The 15,753-nt window shown below is 36.6% G+C and overlaps 2 protein-coding genes across 2 annotated transcripts; one reads left to right on the top strand and one right to left on the bottom strand.

Annotated features, from left to right (window-relative positions):
• The first annotated feature begins 597 nt into the window (after positions 1-597).
• NKS1 (ubiquitin-associated protein (DUF1068)) lies at positions 598-5,103 on the top strand. Its single transcript, XM_008791783.5, has 3 exons — positions 598-966; positions 2,569-2,592; positions 4,548-5,103. The coding sequence occupies exons 1-3, from the start codon at positions 756-758 to the stop codon at positions 4,847-4,849; spliced, it is 537 nt and encodes a 178-aa protein (XP_008790005.3). The 5' UTR covers positions 598-755; the 3' UTR covers positions 4,850-5,103.
• Positions 5,104-6,301: 1,198 nt separating this feature from the next.
• Positions 6,302-15,450, bottom strand: BAT1 (HXXXD-type acyl-transferase family protein). Its single transcript, XM_008791782.6, has 3 exons — positions 14,835-15,450; positions 14,262-14,744; positions 6,302-6,951 (listed from the first exon to the last, which is right to left on the bottom strand). Exons 1-3 carry the CDS (start codon positions 15,282-15,284, stop codon positions 6,457-6,459), a joined length of 1,428 nt encoding a protein of 475 aa, XP_008790004.4. The 5' UTR covers positions 15,285-15,450; the 3' UTR covers positions 6,302-6,456.
• Positions 15,451-15,753: the final 303 nt, after the last annotated feature.

Below are 15,753 nucleotides of genomic sequence, written 5' to 3'. Positions count from 1 at the left end.
GAATCCTTACAATCTCAACCGATTGCCAGCTAGCCTGAAATTTCGTGCCATCTAAGATACTTCATTTAACCCAAGATTTGCACATTCATATCCGATTGCGAGTAACCGCTACACCCCCTATAAAGAGGGGGGGACTCCGGGAAGAGAGGCATCTTCTTCCCTCGCCGGAAAAGATCTCTCCATTAAAATATCTAAAGATCCCTCTCTGACTTAAGCATTAGAGGGCCTTCGCCGGATCCCCGGCCCAGGCTTCTTGCAGGTCTGCCGAAGACAGCCGTCCGCCATCGGCCCACCGCTCTGCAGCAGAAGCTCCTCCTTCTGGATCACGGTCACCCCGGGTCCGATTTCCGGCAATAACATATATATAATTTTTTAACTTCAATCATGGTATCTAGAGCAAAATCATGTATCTTCATCTCATTGAACGATCATGTATACATATATATGTACATATATGTACATATGTATGTACATATGTACATACATATATGTACATACATATATGTACATATATGGACATATATGTATTAGTTTTTTTCTTGTTAACGAGTCTTTAATTCACACAGTGGTGGTATTTATGTTGCGGTTCTGCCTACCCTTCTCATCATCACTCTAATTAATTACTCCAGCTCCACTACTCCTCTGACCAAACATTCCCCGTTCCCACGCACGGCTCGTTGACGGCAGCGCAGCCGCTGTTGAAAGGATCGGATCTAAGAAGAGAGGGGAGTGTAGCGGAGCGAGAGCGAGGGGAGATGTCGGGCGGGTCACGGCGGTCGGGGGCGTGCGTGAAGTGCTGCCTAGTGCTGTTCGCCGTCGCGTCCGCTCTCTGCGTCTCGGGTCCAGCCCTCTACTGGAGATACAAGAAGGGCTTCGGTGGTGGGATTTCCTCCCACTCTTCTTCGGCCTGCGCGCCCTGCGTCTGCGACTGCCCCCCTCCCCTCTCCCTCCACAAGATCGCGCCTGGTACTCTTTTCCTGCATTCTTGCTCCCCTCCCCGTTCTTTTTGGTTGCTTTCTCTCTCTGTCTCTCTTTTTTTTTGCGCCAAATTATTCGGGGTTTTGATGATTCGTTAGCGTTCAATTTTGTGATTCGGGGTTTGGAATGAATTTAGGTTATTATTCGTTATGCGATCTTGGGTTTGATGATGATTGATCTTGTTGGACAAGGAAGATGGATAAAAAAGCTCCAATCTTTCCTATTAATTAGCTATTGTTCGTTAATGTTGGAATGGGTAGCTAGATCTAGGGGGATTCATTACTTCCTGCCGTTTAAATTGTTGAGTTGTGATTTTTATTTGGACTTCCTGACACGGTAATTTCTTGCAAATTAGTTATTTTACCTTTTCAATTGGATTGTTTTACTTTCCTGTGAGAATTTCACTTAGTAATATGATTTCCTTCCAGTGTCTCTATACGTGTTACTGCCTCAACATATCCTAAAACCGTACCACATGAGCTGAGAAAAATATTTTAGATCAAACAGGAAGCAAGTAGGTCACATGTCAATTTGTCTATGATACTGCGATATTGGGAGTGTGGCATTGAAGAGATTCATAGTTTAGGATGGTGAAAAAAAAGGTAGAACAGATTTTATTGACGATGCACGTTGCTCCCTTTTTTCCAACAACCTTTTTCTTTTTTCGGAGAAGGGAACCCTGGAAAATGGAACTTGTTATTTTATAAAGTACCTTCCTACAGCATGTTCGTCTCTTGCTGGAAAATTTTCTAGGAAATGCCGAGAACTTTAACTATGGATCTTCAGATTAGATGTCTGAAGTTAGCCTCTTTTGCCCAAATCTTTTTTCTCCCTTTTCTGTTGAGTGGTGAAGATCAGCGTATTATCTTATTTCTTTGTTCAATCCCTTGGGAGGAATAGATTGCAAACAGATGCAAGTGACGGGGCCTTGCTGCAGGACATTGGCTTTGAGGAGATATGCTGTCTAACAAATTCCTTCTGACAACTATAGCTAGGTTAGAGAGGATTGATTTAGACATCATGCTTTTTGTGATGTTTTAGAAAGAAAATTGACATCTGGATTTCTTTGTGTGTGAGTGTGCGTATGAATTCACATCAAACATCTTGGATTGAACATTGCAACTGGCTCCCAGTGTTCAGGAACCCAGTCTTTTGCCTTTGTGGTTTCTTATCTATATTGGTTTCTTTTATTTTTCTTTCTCCTTTGTGGCTTTCCTTTTGCCCTTGCATCTTGAACTGGTCTTCCTATTAAGGCAGTAGGAGCTATCTCACTAAAAAGGAATATCTCTCCCTTTTTCCCCTATTTCATTGATAAATCCAATATTCATGAGTAAGATAAAGGTTTCATATATTATAACTGTATGATAACTTCTTTGGTTTATAAAATCCAGTACAATTGAAACTGTGTTAATGTTGTATTATAGTATCCTCTGAAAGGAGCTTACTTTTCCTGCAAACTGTGAGTCAGAAATGGTCATCTTCTTTTTTATAACTGCGCTTGTATCTTCTTGATTCTTGTAAGTTATATGATTACTGCATTTTGCTTAGTCATTCCAAGCAGTGACTTATTGAATTTTTATTCTTTTGCAGGATTGATAAACCTCTCAATTACAGGTTTAAACTCATCCCATGAAGAATCTCTCTCTCTCTCTATCTCTATCTCTATCTATCTATCTATCTATCTCTCTCAGTCACGTGCGTGCTGTGTATATATGCGTGTGTCTATGCTTTTAAAGAAGTGTAGAAATATGCATATAAGTGTGTGCCTGTGTTTTCGAAGAAGTTAGATATGATGTTTAATTCATGCATCTCTTTTCACTTATCTGGTATTAGTCCTTTTTCTTGCTTATTCCTGCCAGTTTTGGTCTTATTTTCCTTGTATTTTCTTGACATTAGAGTATCTGACATGCTAGACATCTGATATGCAAATTTTGGAAGGTAAAACATATTCTCTAGCATTGGCATTTTAAAAAATCCATCTCCTTGCTATAAGAGAATGAAAGATCATGCATCCCTGCCTTAGTCTGCTAGTCTTTGCCACATAAGATGGGTAAGTTGCTTTATGGTTAGTAGTTTAGCGCTCATACATATTGTACTTGTGCTTCATTTTTCTGCAGTTGAATTACACACAAATTGCATCAAAGAGTTCCGGTAAGGCCTCAGAATATTGTTTTATACTTTATATTCCTATGTGTTTACATATGCCTATGTATCTGTGGATGCATGAATTCATGATGTGTTATTCATTAAGATATCACCTCCTTGTATTTACCGCATGGAGGGCTGAGTGATTCTAGCCCGGTGGTTTCGGGCTTGGTATTCAAAGAGCAGATCACTTGTTCGAATTCTAGCTTATACACTATTACGTGAGGATCTATACGGGCATGTTTGGTCCTACATTGGTTATACACTAGAAAGATCTTGGGTACTTATACAGGAACAAAGAGCTCAAATAATACCTTCTGGCTAGTCTTTTTGGGGGAGGTCCTTGGTCGTTACAAATGATATCAAAGTGGATCCAATCCATGGCCTATGTGAACTGGGGCACATTGCAGCATGGGTTCATTAGGGCTAACCATGAGCTGATAATATTGCTTATTATTGGATTTGAATGGATTTGGACACTAGGACGCTAGGATTTAAACGAGAGAAGTAGTCTAGCAAGGATACTAGGACTTAAACAAGGAGAGTATGTGAAAACTTGTATGGGCATATGTTTAGTCCTACATTAGTTTTGTGCTGGGAAGATCTGGGATACTTATACTGGACCAAGAAACCGAGATAATACTTTCTAGGTGGCTTTTTGGGTGAGGTCTTGGGAGTTCATCTTTGTCTTCTCTTGGCATGTCGATTGCAAATGTTCTAAAGAAATGGGGGCCATATATGTTAAAGCTTGCTTCATCATTTCTTTAATGAGATCATTGTGACAGTTGACTCACAAAGGAAAATTTGATGGTCGGTAGGATTAGATGATTAATTTTCAAGAAAAGAATCTTTTTATTACCAAAATTTGCCGGTCCCTGAAGCTGAGCATGGAAGAATTATCTGTGAAGGGGAAAAAGAAAAGATAAATTTGAATGTGCACTATTTAGAGGAACAAAATCATAAAAAGACTTATGTGAAACATAGTTTGCCTTGCAAATGAAATAATGGATCTGCGCGTACACATATATGACCCACCGTTCTGAGAAAACCTTTCTTTGTATGCCAACGGAGAATGGTTCTTCTGTACTCCAGCAATGGTAAGTAATAAAATTGTGCGCTTGGTTTGCATTGTGTTTGTGGATTGCATGTATATACATGTGATGTGTGAAGCAATGTAGTATCTAAAAATTAAAAATGGTCAAATTTCACTGCAGTTGCGTAAAGGCTTTTTGTTCACAATCCATGCATGCGATATCAGAGAGTATGTTTATCAATATGAGGTCACTGCTTCATTGTCGTTGACCCTGTCATTGCCCCTTCACCTTCTATTTTGTATTGGCGGCTCTGTTTACACTATAATCCAGCACTGTGATGTTCTTTGTTCTTATCAAACTTGCTGGTGGATACACCATTTCACATGACAGATTGTGGGAAACATGATCCGGAGCTCAACAAGGAGATGGAGAAGCAGTTTGTGGATCTCCTCACAGAGGAGCTGAAGCTGCAGGAGGTTGTTGCTGAAGAGCATACTCATCACAAGAATGCCACCGTTGTTGAAGCAAAAAGAATGGCTACTCAGTATCAAAAAGAGGCTGAGAAGTGCAATGCTGCAACAGAGATATGTGAGGAGGCCAGAGAGCGGGCTGAGGCAGGGCTGACTAAAGAGAAGAAGATCACGGCACTCTGGGAAAGGCGGGCCCGTCAACTGGGCTGGCAAGATGCATGACTTGTGGTTTAGTAAAATTTTCGCTACTTGCTCTTTGTAACCATATCAGGTGTTTCTTCAATAGCGATGAACTGTAATGTCTATTTATATTTTTGATGACGAACGGCACTAAAAGCGTTTGTAATATTATGTTCTTACTCCTGGAGAAATGTAGATGCATGCCTTAGGTTGGCCGATGTCAAATCTAATATGCTCTGTATTTATGCTGCAGCCAATCTCTGCAGCCCGAGCTTATAATATCTTGCTCTTCTCTACTTGTGATTTAGTTGGCGCTGATTGATGTTTATTTTACCACTAAACTCAGTAGCTGGATTGCCTCTGTAGTATGGTGATTTTTAGTAATGTAATTTTACTAGCAGCTTGACCTTTTCATCAACATCTAATACAGTTATTTATTTTAGTTAAATCTGGAGTTATATTCCTCACTAAATGTGATCAGATGCTCCTTTCTAATTTGTATATTAACGACATTATGAGCAAGTAACGTGGTGATAATGAAAAGTAAAGGTGTCAACCAGGTAGAGAACATCTAAAGCAGTCTGCAAGAAGCTGTCGCCCTTTGTATTAGTCACTAATATTAAGCCAAAGAACCAAAATTAATTTGCTATCTATCTTAGCCACCAGAAAATTTTAGTATGCAGACTGACGAATTAAAGTGATAAGACTATCTGCTTCTGTTATTCCACTTCTCTGGCTGCACGTGATTAATTTTGACGGCAATATATTAGAAACTTTAAGTGTGTTAGGCTTATGCATGATACTGTTTTATTTATGAACTTGTGAAGGTAAATTGAAATATTACTGTTTTACTTATGAACTTGGGATGGCAAATTGAAATAGATTAGCATCGCCTTGATTAAGTGGCCTTTTAGAATGCTTATTACTAATTCTCAATTTGTAAACAATCACATATGAATATTCATTCAAGTGCATCGAATGGTGTGTTTTGGAACTAATCCAATTGCAATTAGTTCCGCTAACACTAAAGAATAACATATTGGAAAAATATGTCATCCTTTAACCATTTCTAATATTCAGGTTCGACCTTCTAACCCCTTTCCTTAAAACCAAAAAAAATCCCCACACCATTGGATTTGCCTGCTGTTTGGTCATAAGTCCATTTCAACATTGCACTATAAATCGAAATTTGATGGCGAACATATTCCCATCTCGGTATGATAAAGATTATCAAGGTCAGGGATCATACATATCCCGGATTTTAGTCCTTGGATCGGGACTATGTAGCCAAATTGACATGACTGTCATAGTCATGCCCAGAAGGATTGCCTACAATATTTTTAAAGGATTAATCTTTTCGAGAAGCATTCCTAATTTTTGTCCCTTGTCAGAATTGTACATAAACTGTGTAATGTACTCAGATAATCTTAGCTCAGATTCATGCACAACGTTAATAAAAACAAACTTTAATATGACAGCAATAACCTAGCAGAATTACCCCAGAAAAGTATTTTCATTTTGTTATCCATGGTCAGAAACTTAGTAAAGGAACGTCATCCATGACACAAATATATTTATACTAGCGTTTATAGCCCTTGAAAAGTATATATAGGTTGGCCCTTTGGTTTAAAGACCTATAATTAAACTTATTACAACTTATCCAGGAAATAGTGAGAGAAAGCAGGGACATGCTTCTGAAGTAAACCAATTCTGACTTCAATCCCTCCTCCATCATTCGGACTCTGCATGAAGTAGGCAACCTGTTGGAAAGGAGAAGCCAATGGCGACACATAGATTGCATCTCCGAGCCCAAAATCCACCTTGTGGTAGGGAGTTCTTGTCCAGTCCGAGACCATCGTAAGCTCAGGCAGCGGAGGGAGCACGCCTTGTGGAGCTTCGAGCGCCTCCAGATAGGCTCCCACGTAGTCATTGTTCACAGATTGCTTTGCCTCCTTTATCTTCTCAATGATTGTTGCCAGGGTTTCCCTTTCGAGTTCTCCACTGGTGCATGAGATGGAGGAGAGCACGTAGGCATTCCCTGTGAACCCTTTGGGCAGGGTTGGATCCATCCTGGTCCTCGTGTCCACTGCAAATTGGAGGCACACCGTTCTATCTTTTGGTATTCCTAAGGCTTTAGTCCTTGCCTGCAGCAAGTGAACATAGATTGGCATATGAAGCCACATGCATTTTGGTAAACATGCTGTGATGAGTGAAATATGAACCACATCTAGATACTACGTCTGGCTTTTCTGCAGAAGAATGCTTTCAGTGTAGCTGACTTTAGCTAAAGCATAGGTAGTAGATAGAGATAGCTTACCTCCTCTCTTTTCAGCCACTAAAAATCTCCGCATGAACTAACTTTCGCACAAGCTTAGTCAAACGTGGATAGCTTACCTTTTCTTCTTCCAGTCCACCAGAGATTTCCTCCATGCGAACCATTGGATCAAGGCCTCTCTAGGAATACAAATGTAAGTGGAAGTTTCATAGATAAATGGAAGGCTTTCTGAAATAGAATGACCAGGATTTTTATGTTTGATATTTGGTGAAACCCCAATGCTCAACATGAATTATTTGAGAAAATCTGTTCGAAGATACTTCGTTTTAACTGTGGTAAGGCTATAACCAAATTGAATCAAACCAGGTTATGCTGTTCAAAAAGGGGTTTTAGTTAAATTGAGTGAATTAGAACGGAGGAGCTCTGGTCATATAGCAATAGAAAGGATTCAGCTGTACAAACAAAGTTAGAGACATTAAAATACTTTGTGACACTCCGGCATTTACTTGAAGAGATCATGGAATTCTTGCTGTCAGTTTCAAATTAAGCACAAACTGACTGTAAATTTGATCCTTGAGGTTTATGCAGAAATTTGTGAAGGATATTCTGGAAAGAACTTTATAATTAATGTCAGTTATGCCATTTTATTTACATTTGTTTGAAACTATATAGTTCTCTTGGCTATAATCCTTTTCTGGTCGCTATTTATGTTGGAGCAAAGCAAGCTACAATCTCTTCTGAAAAAAAAAAAAGAAAAAAAAAAGAGAACGAAACAAAACAAAACAAGCTGAAACCTAGTGATTCAAGGCCAAGCCTCAGTGCTACAGGAACTAGTACTTTCTGGTTGAGCAAATCCAAGCTAGTTTCTCAACAAAGGTGAACTGAAACATGAGTTTTTCTAGGGGTTCATTGGCAAGAAAAGTGTTCCAGTTCCTAAGGTTGCTCCATAGCCTGTATTTTCAAGAATTTCACAATTTTATGTGAAAATAAAAGGATAATAGCCAATACGGATCAAACAGTCGTTTGTAATGGCTTTTGAATAACTTGAAAACTGACCCTCTTTATGCACTTTTGATGCTATTATCATTTGAAAAGCTTCAGGGATATACATATTAGAAATAGAATGAGAGAAATGGTTTAATGTGTCCTCAACCATAGATCTATTGCATGAGATTATTTGATTTGAACTATGTTCTTATAAACTCACCATGAGAAAACTTTTATCCTTCCTCCTCACAATGAAATCTCAGAACTGATACTCGTATGACTTACTGAAATTATGTAGACTGTTATGAAACTTTCATGTGATTTTATTATCAAATCTTATACTACTGTTTATTATTCATGTACTATGTTATAAAAACTGTCCATGTACATGTGCTTTCTATTAGTCTGTTCCTTGAAGATGTATGAGTTGAACTTTATATTATTAATCAAACATCAGATTGATTATCATCAAATTAAATGGTAATTGGGCTTAATAGAAATAATGGTTGGCACTTTGATAAAAATGTCGAGACTCTTCCGGATCATAAACATTGTATCATATATTTGAAGCAATCTACTTCAAGTAGACCAATATCATTAGCTATCAGAAATTGTAATAGCATAGAAAAAAGAACACAAGGGCTTAAAAGGAGAGAAATCTACTATCAATAAACAGCTTAAAAAGGGGCCATATGGAAGAAGAAAACTCTTATAGGAACAGATTTACTTGCAAAAATTGTTATTCACATGACACTTGCTGAAAAAAATTTAACTATGAATAAACTATCCTTGACCTCCATGCACTTCACTTTAAACTTCTTAAAATATTGACTTCTATGAGAAGAAAACTACGTATGGCATCTCACAGCAAATTTTCTAAAGGATATAGTGATGACTAGACACAAGACAAACAGGTGTGCATGGGCACGCACACTTCTTGATGATTTATTAAATGGTATTCTTTGAAAAAAAATATAATGAAATAGTATTCTTTGAAGAAAGATAAAATGTTTGCACTCTGAACCCATCAACAGCACCTTAATACATAGGTACTTTCATTGCCAAAATTAGTTTATTAATGTTAATATGTTGCTTTTTTTCCATAAATGAGGTCGAAGAAAGTGTCACGCTTTCAGTCTTCCACCCTTCTGACTCTTCTATCAATTGCATCATCGGTCTATATGCTATATGCATGACCTTTGGTATCAGTGATTTTTACTAAACTTATAAAAACAATAGAAAAGAAGATGTGCATAAACGTTGGGAGGAAAATTTTCAGATGTAATTCAGTCATTCTAAAATATTGTTATCCATTATATCACATAAGGTTTGTATATGTCCACACCAATTCCTAAGGAGATGATGTCTACTAAATCTTAGAGCTATACAATTATTCTAGTAGATCTTAGTGGTCATGTGAATGATACTATAGCAACATTTTACTACGAGCATGCATCCTAAAGACTTTCAATTAATTGTTCTAACTTTCACTTTAGCACTTTAGTCTATTATAGATCAAGATTTATAAGACCTTAAAATTTGTATCTGAGCTCCTCAAGATTTCTTGTGGTTTGCCTCTCCGTTATCAAGTACTTTGTCCTGTATGTATACTCATTTTTTTTCTTTTTACATGCATCTCGCTAGTGATATTCATGATACATCTTCTTGAATCTTAAGGTTTGTTCTATATATATATATATATATATATATATATATATATATATATATATATATATATATATATATATATATATATATATATATATATATATATATATATATATATATATATATATATATATATATATATATATATATATATATAACCGTCATTTCCATAATTTCTTACAATTTTATACATTCCATAAGTGTAGCTGGTTTATGTCATGCTCCACTTACAAGTTTAAGAGGTATATATCATTGTTTTATTTATCCTTTAGTAAGCCAATATATATTCCTCTACACCATAAATTCAGTAAGGATTTGGATTTCAAAACATACTCCATACGGATATACGAGTATGCATGTGCATAAAATGTTCAAATGACCATAAATCATTACCAATTTATAACATCTTGTTAAGCTAGGCCGAGGTTTTGGAATTTTTCTCCTAGCATTAGAAAATCCTTTTTTAATCTTCTTTTTCCAATGTCACTATATTTTCTCTTTCTAGGTTTTCCATTAGCATCTCCTGATTGCTAGAGACAAATATAAGCTCACTATCCTGTTCATTTCTCTATGTTTATAATCTAGTAATGCTACTTTTGCATTGATATACTTATTTTTTAGTACACAGTTAACTTTGTAAAACTTTTCTTCAAGTCTCAATGACCTCTAACAATGATTGTCAAGCTAGGTTGAGTTTGGGAATTTTTCTCCTACCATTAGAAAAAAAATCCTTTGTTAATCTTCTTATTTAAATTTCACTGTTTTTCTCTTTCTCGGTTTTCCATTAGCATCTTCTGATTGCTGGACACAAATACAAGCTCCTCTTATTAAAGTTTGCTACCATATTGTTCATTTCTCTGTGTATAATCTAGTCCTGCTGCTTTTGCATTGATATACTTATTTTTCAGTGCACAATGAACTTTGTATAACTTTTCAAGTCTCAAGAACCTCCAACAATGATACAAAACATTCAGAACAATACCTCTACATCACCTAGTTAAAATTCTCTTGTGAATATATTTATTATGCTATACTTCTTTCAAACAAATTTCAAATGAAAGAATCACCACTGTAGACTATCAATTTCCAGCCCCTACATCTAATTACCAAAACCTTCTTTTTCAACTCTGTTAGTCCATTGAGATTGACCTAAAAACTTATTGTTAGATGTTATTTTTAGCATTAATCTTCGGCTCAAACTGCAATTCTAGTCATCCTTGATAACCATCTATTATAACAGTGATAATTCTAATTAGACTTCTCCAATCATAAGTTATAATTCCTTTTGCCTTAAGAAAAAGCGATAAAAATCTCAAGTATAGTAATCTGACCTCTAACCACAAAAAAACATCTTTTATATATCTTTTAATCATCTTTTTCAGATGTTGTACCTCAATTTTACCTATAGTTATGATCTATCGATAATGTCCTTAAGAAATAAAGCTATGAAGGAGAATAAGTAACAAATTTACCTTGTCAAGAGTTGATTAGTAACAATTATTTCAACCCATATTAAATAACTATTTTAGTCTAGCATTTCCCAAAGTTCTTTCAGCATTCCTTGTGACTTTGCGAGATATGAGTGGTGATTACAACGTCACAGAACTTTAAATGTACATATGTATTTATCTTTTTTCATAATTTTTCTAATTTCATTCTATCCACTTTTTTGAAGAATGTCTTTTGCATTTAGTTTGTTTTCTTATTACTCATAGTAGTATATGAGTTTGAACCTTTTCTAAAGCAACTTAAACTTAATAATGTGAAACATAAAAGATTGCATATTTTGTTATGCATAAATTGATGTGATGTGATAATAATTCATTCTATGATCCATGGAGGTTTAGATGATCATAAAATTTCTTTTCAATAATATGCAAGTTAGCATGAAGCAATTTTTAATTCATAAAACTAGATGAATTAAATTGATTTTATTTACTTGCCTGTAGGGTGTACATAAGTGTCTTTCCTACAACAATTTTTGCTTACCTCTTACAGAGTAAAAAAATCAATTTATAGAATGAGAAGGCATTTTATTGTCTTAGTACTATATGATACAATTAAATGTGTAACAGGACAAATTGATATAGTTCATTCCGCGTACCTAGAAGAGAGAACAAAATGGTAATTCATTTTTTCAGTTAGCCAACATGGGTACTCGGCTATTTAATCAAACTTCTATACTTAATTATTGTTGATCTAGTGCTAAATCTGTTTGTATGACTTTGCTATATAATTTCTTCATTGATTCTTCCGACATGAAAATCTGATTTTAAGATGTAATTTGTAGTTCATCTATAATCTTATGATGACTATGAAGTGAAGTTCCTTTTCTGTGTTTTAATAATTCCTCCCCCACTCCTCCCATTACAAAATAAAAAAGAGATATATATAAAGAAAGAGAGAGAAAATGAACCTTCATAAAAATGAGGAGTCTCTTGATAGATCAACATAGATATCAAAGAGGTTTGGGAAAGAAATAGATCGAGATAATATGAGTAAAATTAGATCATCTTTTTTTGTATTAAAAAAATAGTCCATATATATTGATCTCTCTTTTTTGTCATTATTATATCTCGTTCATGATTAGGTTTCATGTGAAATAAGTATCTACTCCGAGTTCTTCTTAATGAGTGATATTCATCTTTACGGTGAAAAAACTATATTGATGATAGATCTGATTGATTACAACTGTGGCCTTTGTTTTGCATACAATTCTTGCTCAAGGAAGCAGCATAGTCATGAAGAGTTATACTTGCTTCATTTCCCTAAAGGTAGACTAAAGCAAAATCTTAAGTACGAAAAACCACATTTGATTATTCTAATCAAGTTTTGAAATGTTTCGGATAATGTTCTTTTTACGAAAGCTTTTATGTCTCGAAAGTAGTAGGAAAAATATGAAAGATATATGAAACTTATACATATTTTTGCTTTTCTTTATAATTTTGCACATGCATTGTTCATAAACAAAATTATCTCATGTTCTGTTCAAGAAAACGAACTCTTAAAGAAGATAGCATCCAAAATCATGTTTAGCTATATATGTTAGTGAAGTTTAAACGTGTAGGTTTTGTCAATTGCCAAACTATAGTACTCGATCATGTGCCATTGTCCTGGTCTAGTTGAACTGTCGTAGTCCAACTCTAAAGCAGCTAAGGTGTGCTGGAAGAGTGTCATGATGGCAGATGAAAGCTTCTATTTGGATGTAGACTTGCGAAGAAAGACACTGCTTCATAACCTTTTTGTAACTTGATAGATGACTCCGTTATAATGTCTAAAAACACATAGTGAATGTGTTATTTAGAAAAATAAAATATTTTGTGTTGATTAGCTCTCAACTTTATGATCTGGTTTGAGATATGACATTGAGGAATCTGTGGTACATACCACTTTGCTTGCGAAGAAGAAGAAGAATGGGTACATTTCTAGAGTGAATAAGTAGTTTGGTCCTAAACTTCATAAATCTGGTGACATTGCCAAAAACCTGCATTAGCTATCACTGAATTCTCCTCATTAATTTGTACAGTAAACAATTTATTTGGACAAGTAAACTTTATAACCATTAGAACAAAGGACAGTTTTTGATGCCTCATATGATATGTTTGTATGCATGTGTGTGTGTTGTAACAAGCCTTCACCATGAGATCATACTGATATTTTGCTAGCAAGCGTGTGACTGCCCTCATCACTTGACCTATTGCCACACCCAGCAATATATCACAACCAATCTATATTGTTTAACTTGTGCTTACTTTATTAAACAGCACACATAAAAGGGGCTTAAGATTAATATAGGTAGTTGAGCTGTATCCATGATAGAAGATGGGTGATGGGTACTTTTTTTTAGTGATGAAGGTTTATGTAATTTCTCTGCTGCCATGTTGAAGTAACTGGTCATGTAAAAATTTCATATGCTCTCTATATTATCATTTCAAGCTTATTTCTCTTTTGAAAATGAGATTTGGAGGATGAAAGGATGCATCAAATGATATGGCATGACATACAAGACCAAGAGACAATCCTTGCTCAGTCAGTTGATGTTTCTAAGATATACCTCCTAACAAATTTTGGTATGATTAAATATACGATTAACTGCTGCTACACGTGGGAAAAGTGAAGGTATACATGGATTTGCTAAAACCATTACTCACCCAGTAGTTCTTTCTGAAAAGCATACATGGCCAAAGTTGATATGTCTGAAAGCATTCTTCTGCTTTATAAATAATATGTATGCATGTGTGTGTGTGTGTGTGAGTGTGGGTGCGTGTGTATTTATACATGATGCTTAAGATTTCCTTTGGTTCTACCATATCTGTTCCATTCTATAACTGTTCTACAATAAATGTGAGGCTTGGGCCTAATATTTACTGGGACGGAATATAAAAGCATACCTCATTTGCGATACCACGCAAATTTGTATGAAGACACAAGATCATATGAAACACGACATGAGGGTATTTCTTGTATATATGTCTATGCGAGAGAGAGAGAGGGGAAGGATAGAGTTCCATCAAATTCTTTTACCTTCCATAGGTGTGCTGCCACAACCTCGAAGGAAGAGCATGAAGTGCCACTCAAGCCCCTGGTTGCCTTGCTCTTAAGCTTCACTACCATGGAACTTCTCAGAGAAAAGGTCCTAAGAACAGATTGTTCATGGTTTGCGCTGCCCACGTCTGAGAATTTGTACTCTCCCTGAAGTTTTCCATCAGGATCCATGCGTTTCATGAAGACTGCCTGTTCTATTAACAGGTAAAGATGATCAACAGCTGTGACTCTTGTCATCTTCTCTCTTCCCCCAGGTCTAGTTAAATTCTCTTCGATTTGACCACGGCCTACCAACAGCCTCCCCCTCTCATGCACTGGCTCAACCAGTTCCACCGCCTCATCTGCTTTTCCAACTGTTTTAGAAGCCCATGCATTCATGAAATTATAGTTTGCCAACCCATCAAAGAGTGAGTGATTTGTTCCTACTCCCATCGCATACCCTCCACAGCCAAACTTAGTCACCTACATGTCAAAAAAAACAAGGATAATATAACAATAAACATATGGTTAAGCTGCAAAAGCCTATGAACTCATAGTACTACATGGACTCGCCTGGGCAACGACAAGGGGCATGTCAGAGAAGCTACTGGATAAGGGAGGCCTGAAAACAAGGTGTTCATAGAAGTCATTGTACTGAGAGAGGTCTCCAAGCTCTGAGATCTTCAAACGAGTAGCAGCCTCGACTAAAAGTGCACCCGAATTGGTGCAAACCAGGTCAAGCTTTCCATTGGGTGGGCTTAAGAACAGCCTCCCTGCAGCTGGGTACCAGGCAGACAGGGTATCCTCCAGGCCCGTTTTTAAGGAAGAGAAAAGAGAGCCAGCTGACAGGCGTTGGTGGGGTGGAGGTGATCTGTAAAAGAACACCAAGTACATGAGCAGAGGGCACTTTCTGTCTAGATTGGAGAGCTGGATAACTCTGGCCTCATGGGGGTGAGCTCTTGGGTAAACTGTTGTGGTCTTTGTGATGAGAACCTTATGGTAATCCTCCCTCTGGATGGCCATTGCTTCAGTGGCCCTCTAGTTCTGGCTGAGGCCTGAAATAAGAAAGGCAAAGGAAAGGGGGAGAGGAGAGATGCCTTGGTAGAGGACAGCTTCGTTTCGATGGTTTTCCAATGGGGGTTATGACCACTGATATGATTTGTGATAACTCTAGTTCTCTTTACTCTTCGTGCATGGAACTAGTTTTATTTATATTTATAGATATGCTAAGTTACCATGCATCAATCGCAGCTACAAGCTTTTAGCAGTTACTATTGTGTCTGCCAAGGGTTAATTCGGTTCGCATGTTTTTTCAGAAAAGGTGAAAAAAGGTTTGGTCCACCTTAGGGATCGATTTAACGATCCCGTTAGCACACAGACTGAAGACCGGAGCCCTCTGATAATTTGACTTTTGTTCTGAACCCATGGCTTGACTTTCTCCTGCTGACTAAATTAAAGAGTTTCATGTGATCTGATGGCTCGATCTTACCAC

This window comes from Phoenix dactylifera, chromosome 2 (assembly GCF_051530095.1).
Source record: "Phoenix dactylifera cultivar Ajwa chromosome 2, Ajwa_hap1_PhDact_Kaust_v1.1, whole genome shotgun sequence".
NCBI lineage: Eukaryota > Viridiplantae > Streptophyta > Magnoliopsida > Arecales > Arecaceae > Phoenix > Phoenix dactylifera.
Note: the sequence above shows the minus strand (reverse complement) of the source record. Positions and strands in the feature narration are given on the sequence as shown.

Coding starts and splice junctions, on each gene's coding strand:
- NKS1 (XM_008791783.5), top strand. CDS start 756: ATGTCGGGCGGGTCACGGCGGTCGGGGGCGTGCGTGAAGTGCTGCCTA. Junction 967..2,568: donor CCTCCACAAGATCGCGCCTG/GTACTCTTTTCC, acceptor ATTCTTTTGCAG/GATTGATAAACCTCTCAATT. Junction 2,593..4,547: donor GATAAACCTCTCAATTACAG/GTTTAAACTCAT, acceptor TTCACATGACAG/ATTGTGGGAAACATGATCCG.
- BAT1 (XM_008791782.6), bottom strand. CDS start 15,284: ATGGCCATCCAGAGGGAGGATTACCATAAGGTTCTCATCACAAAGACC. Junction 14,745..14,834: donor TGCCCCTTGTCGTTGCCCAG/GCGAGTCCATGT, acceptor TTTGACATGTAG/GTGACTAAGTTTGGCTGTGG. Junction 6,952..14,261: donor TGGCAGCACACCTATGGAAG/GTAAAAGAATTT, acceptor CACTTGCTGCAG/GCAAGGACTAAAGCCTTAGG.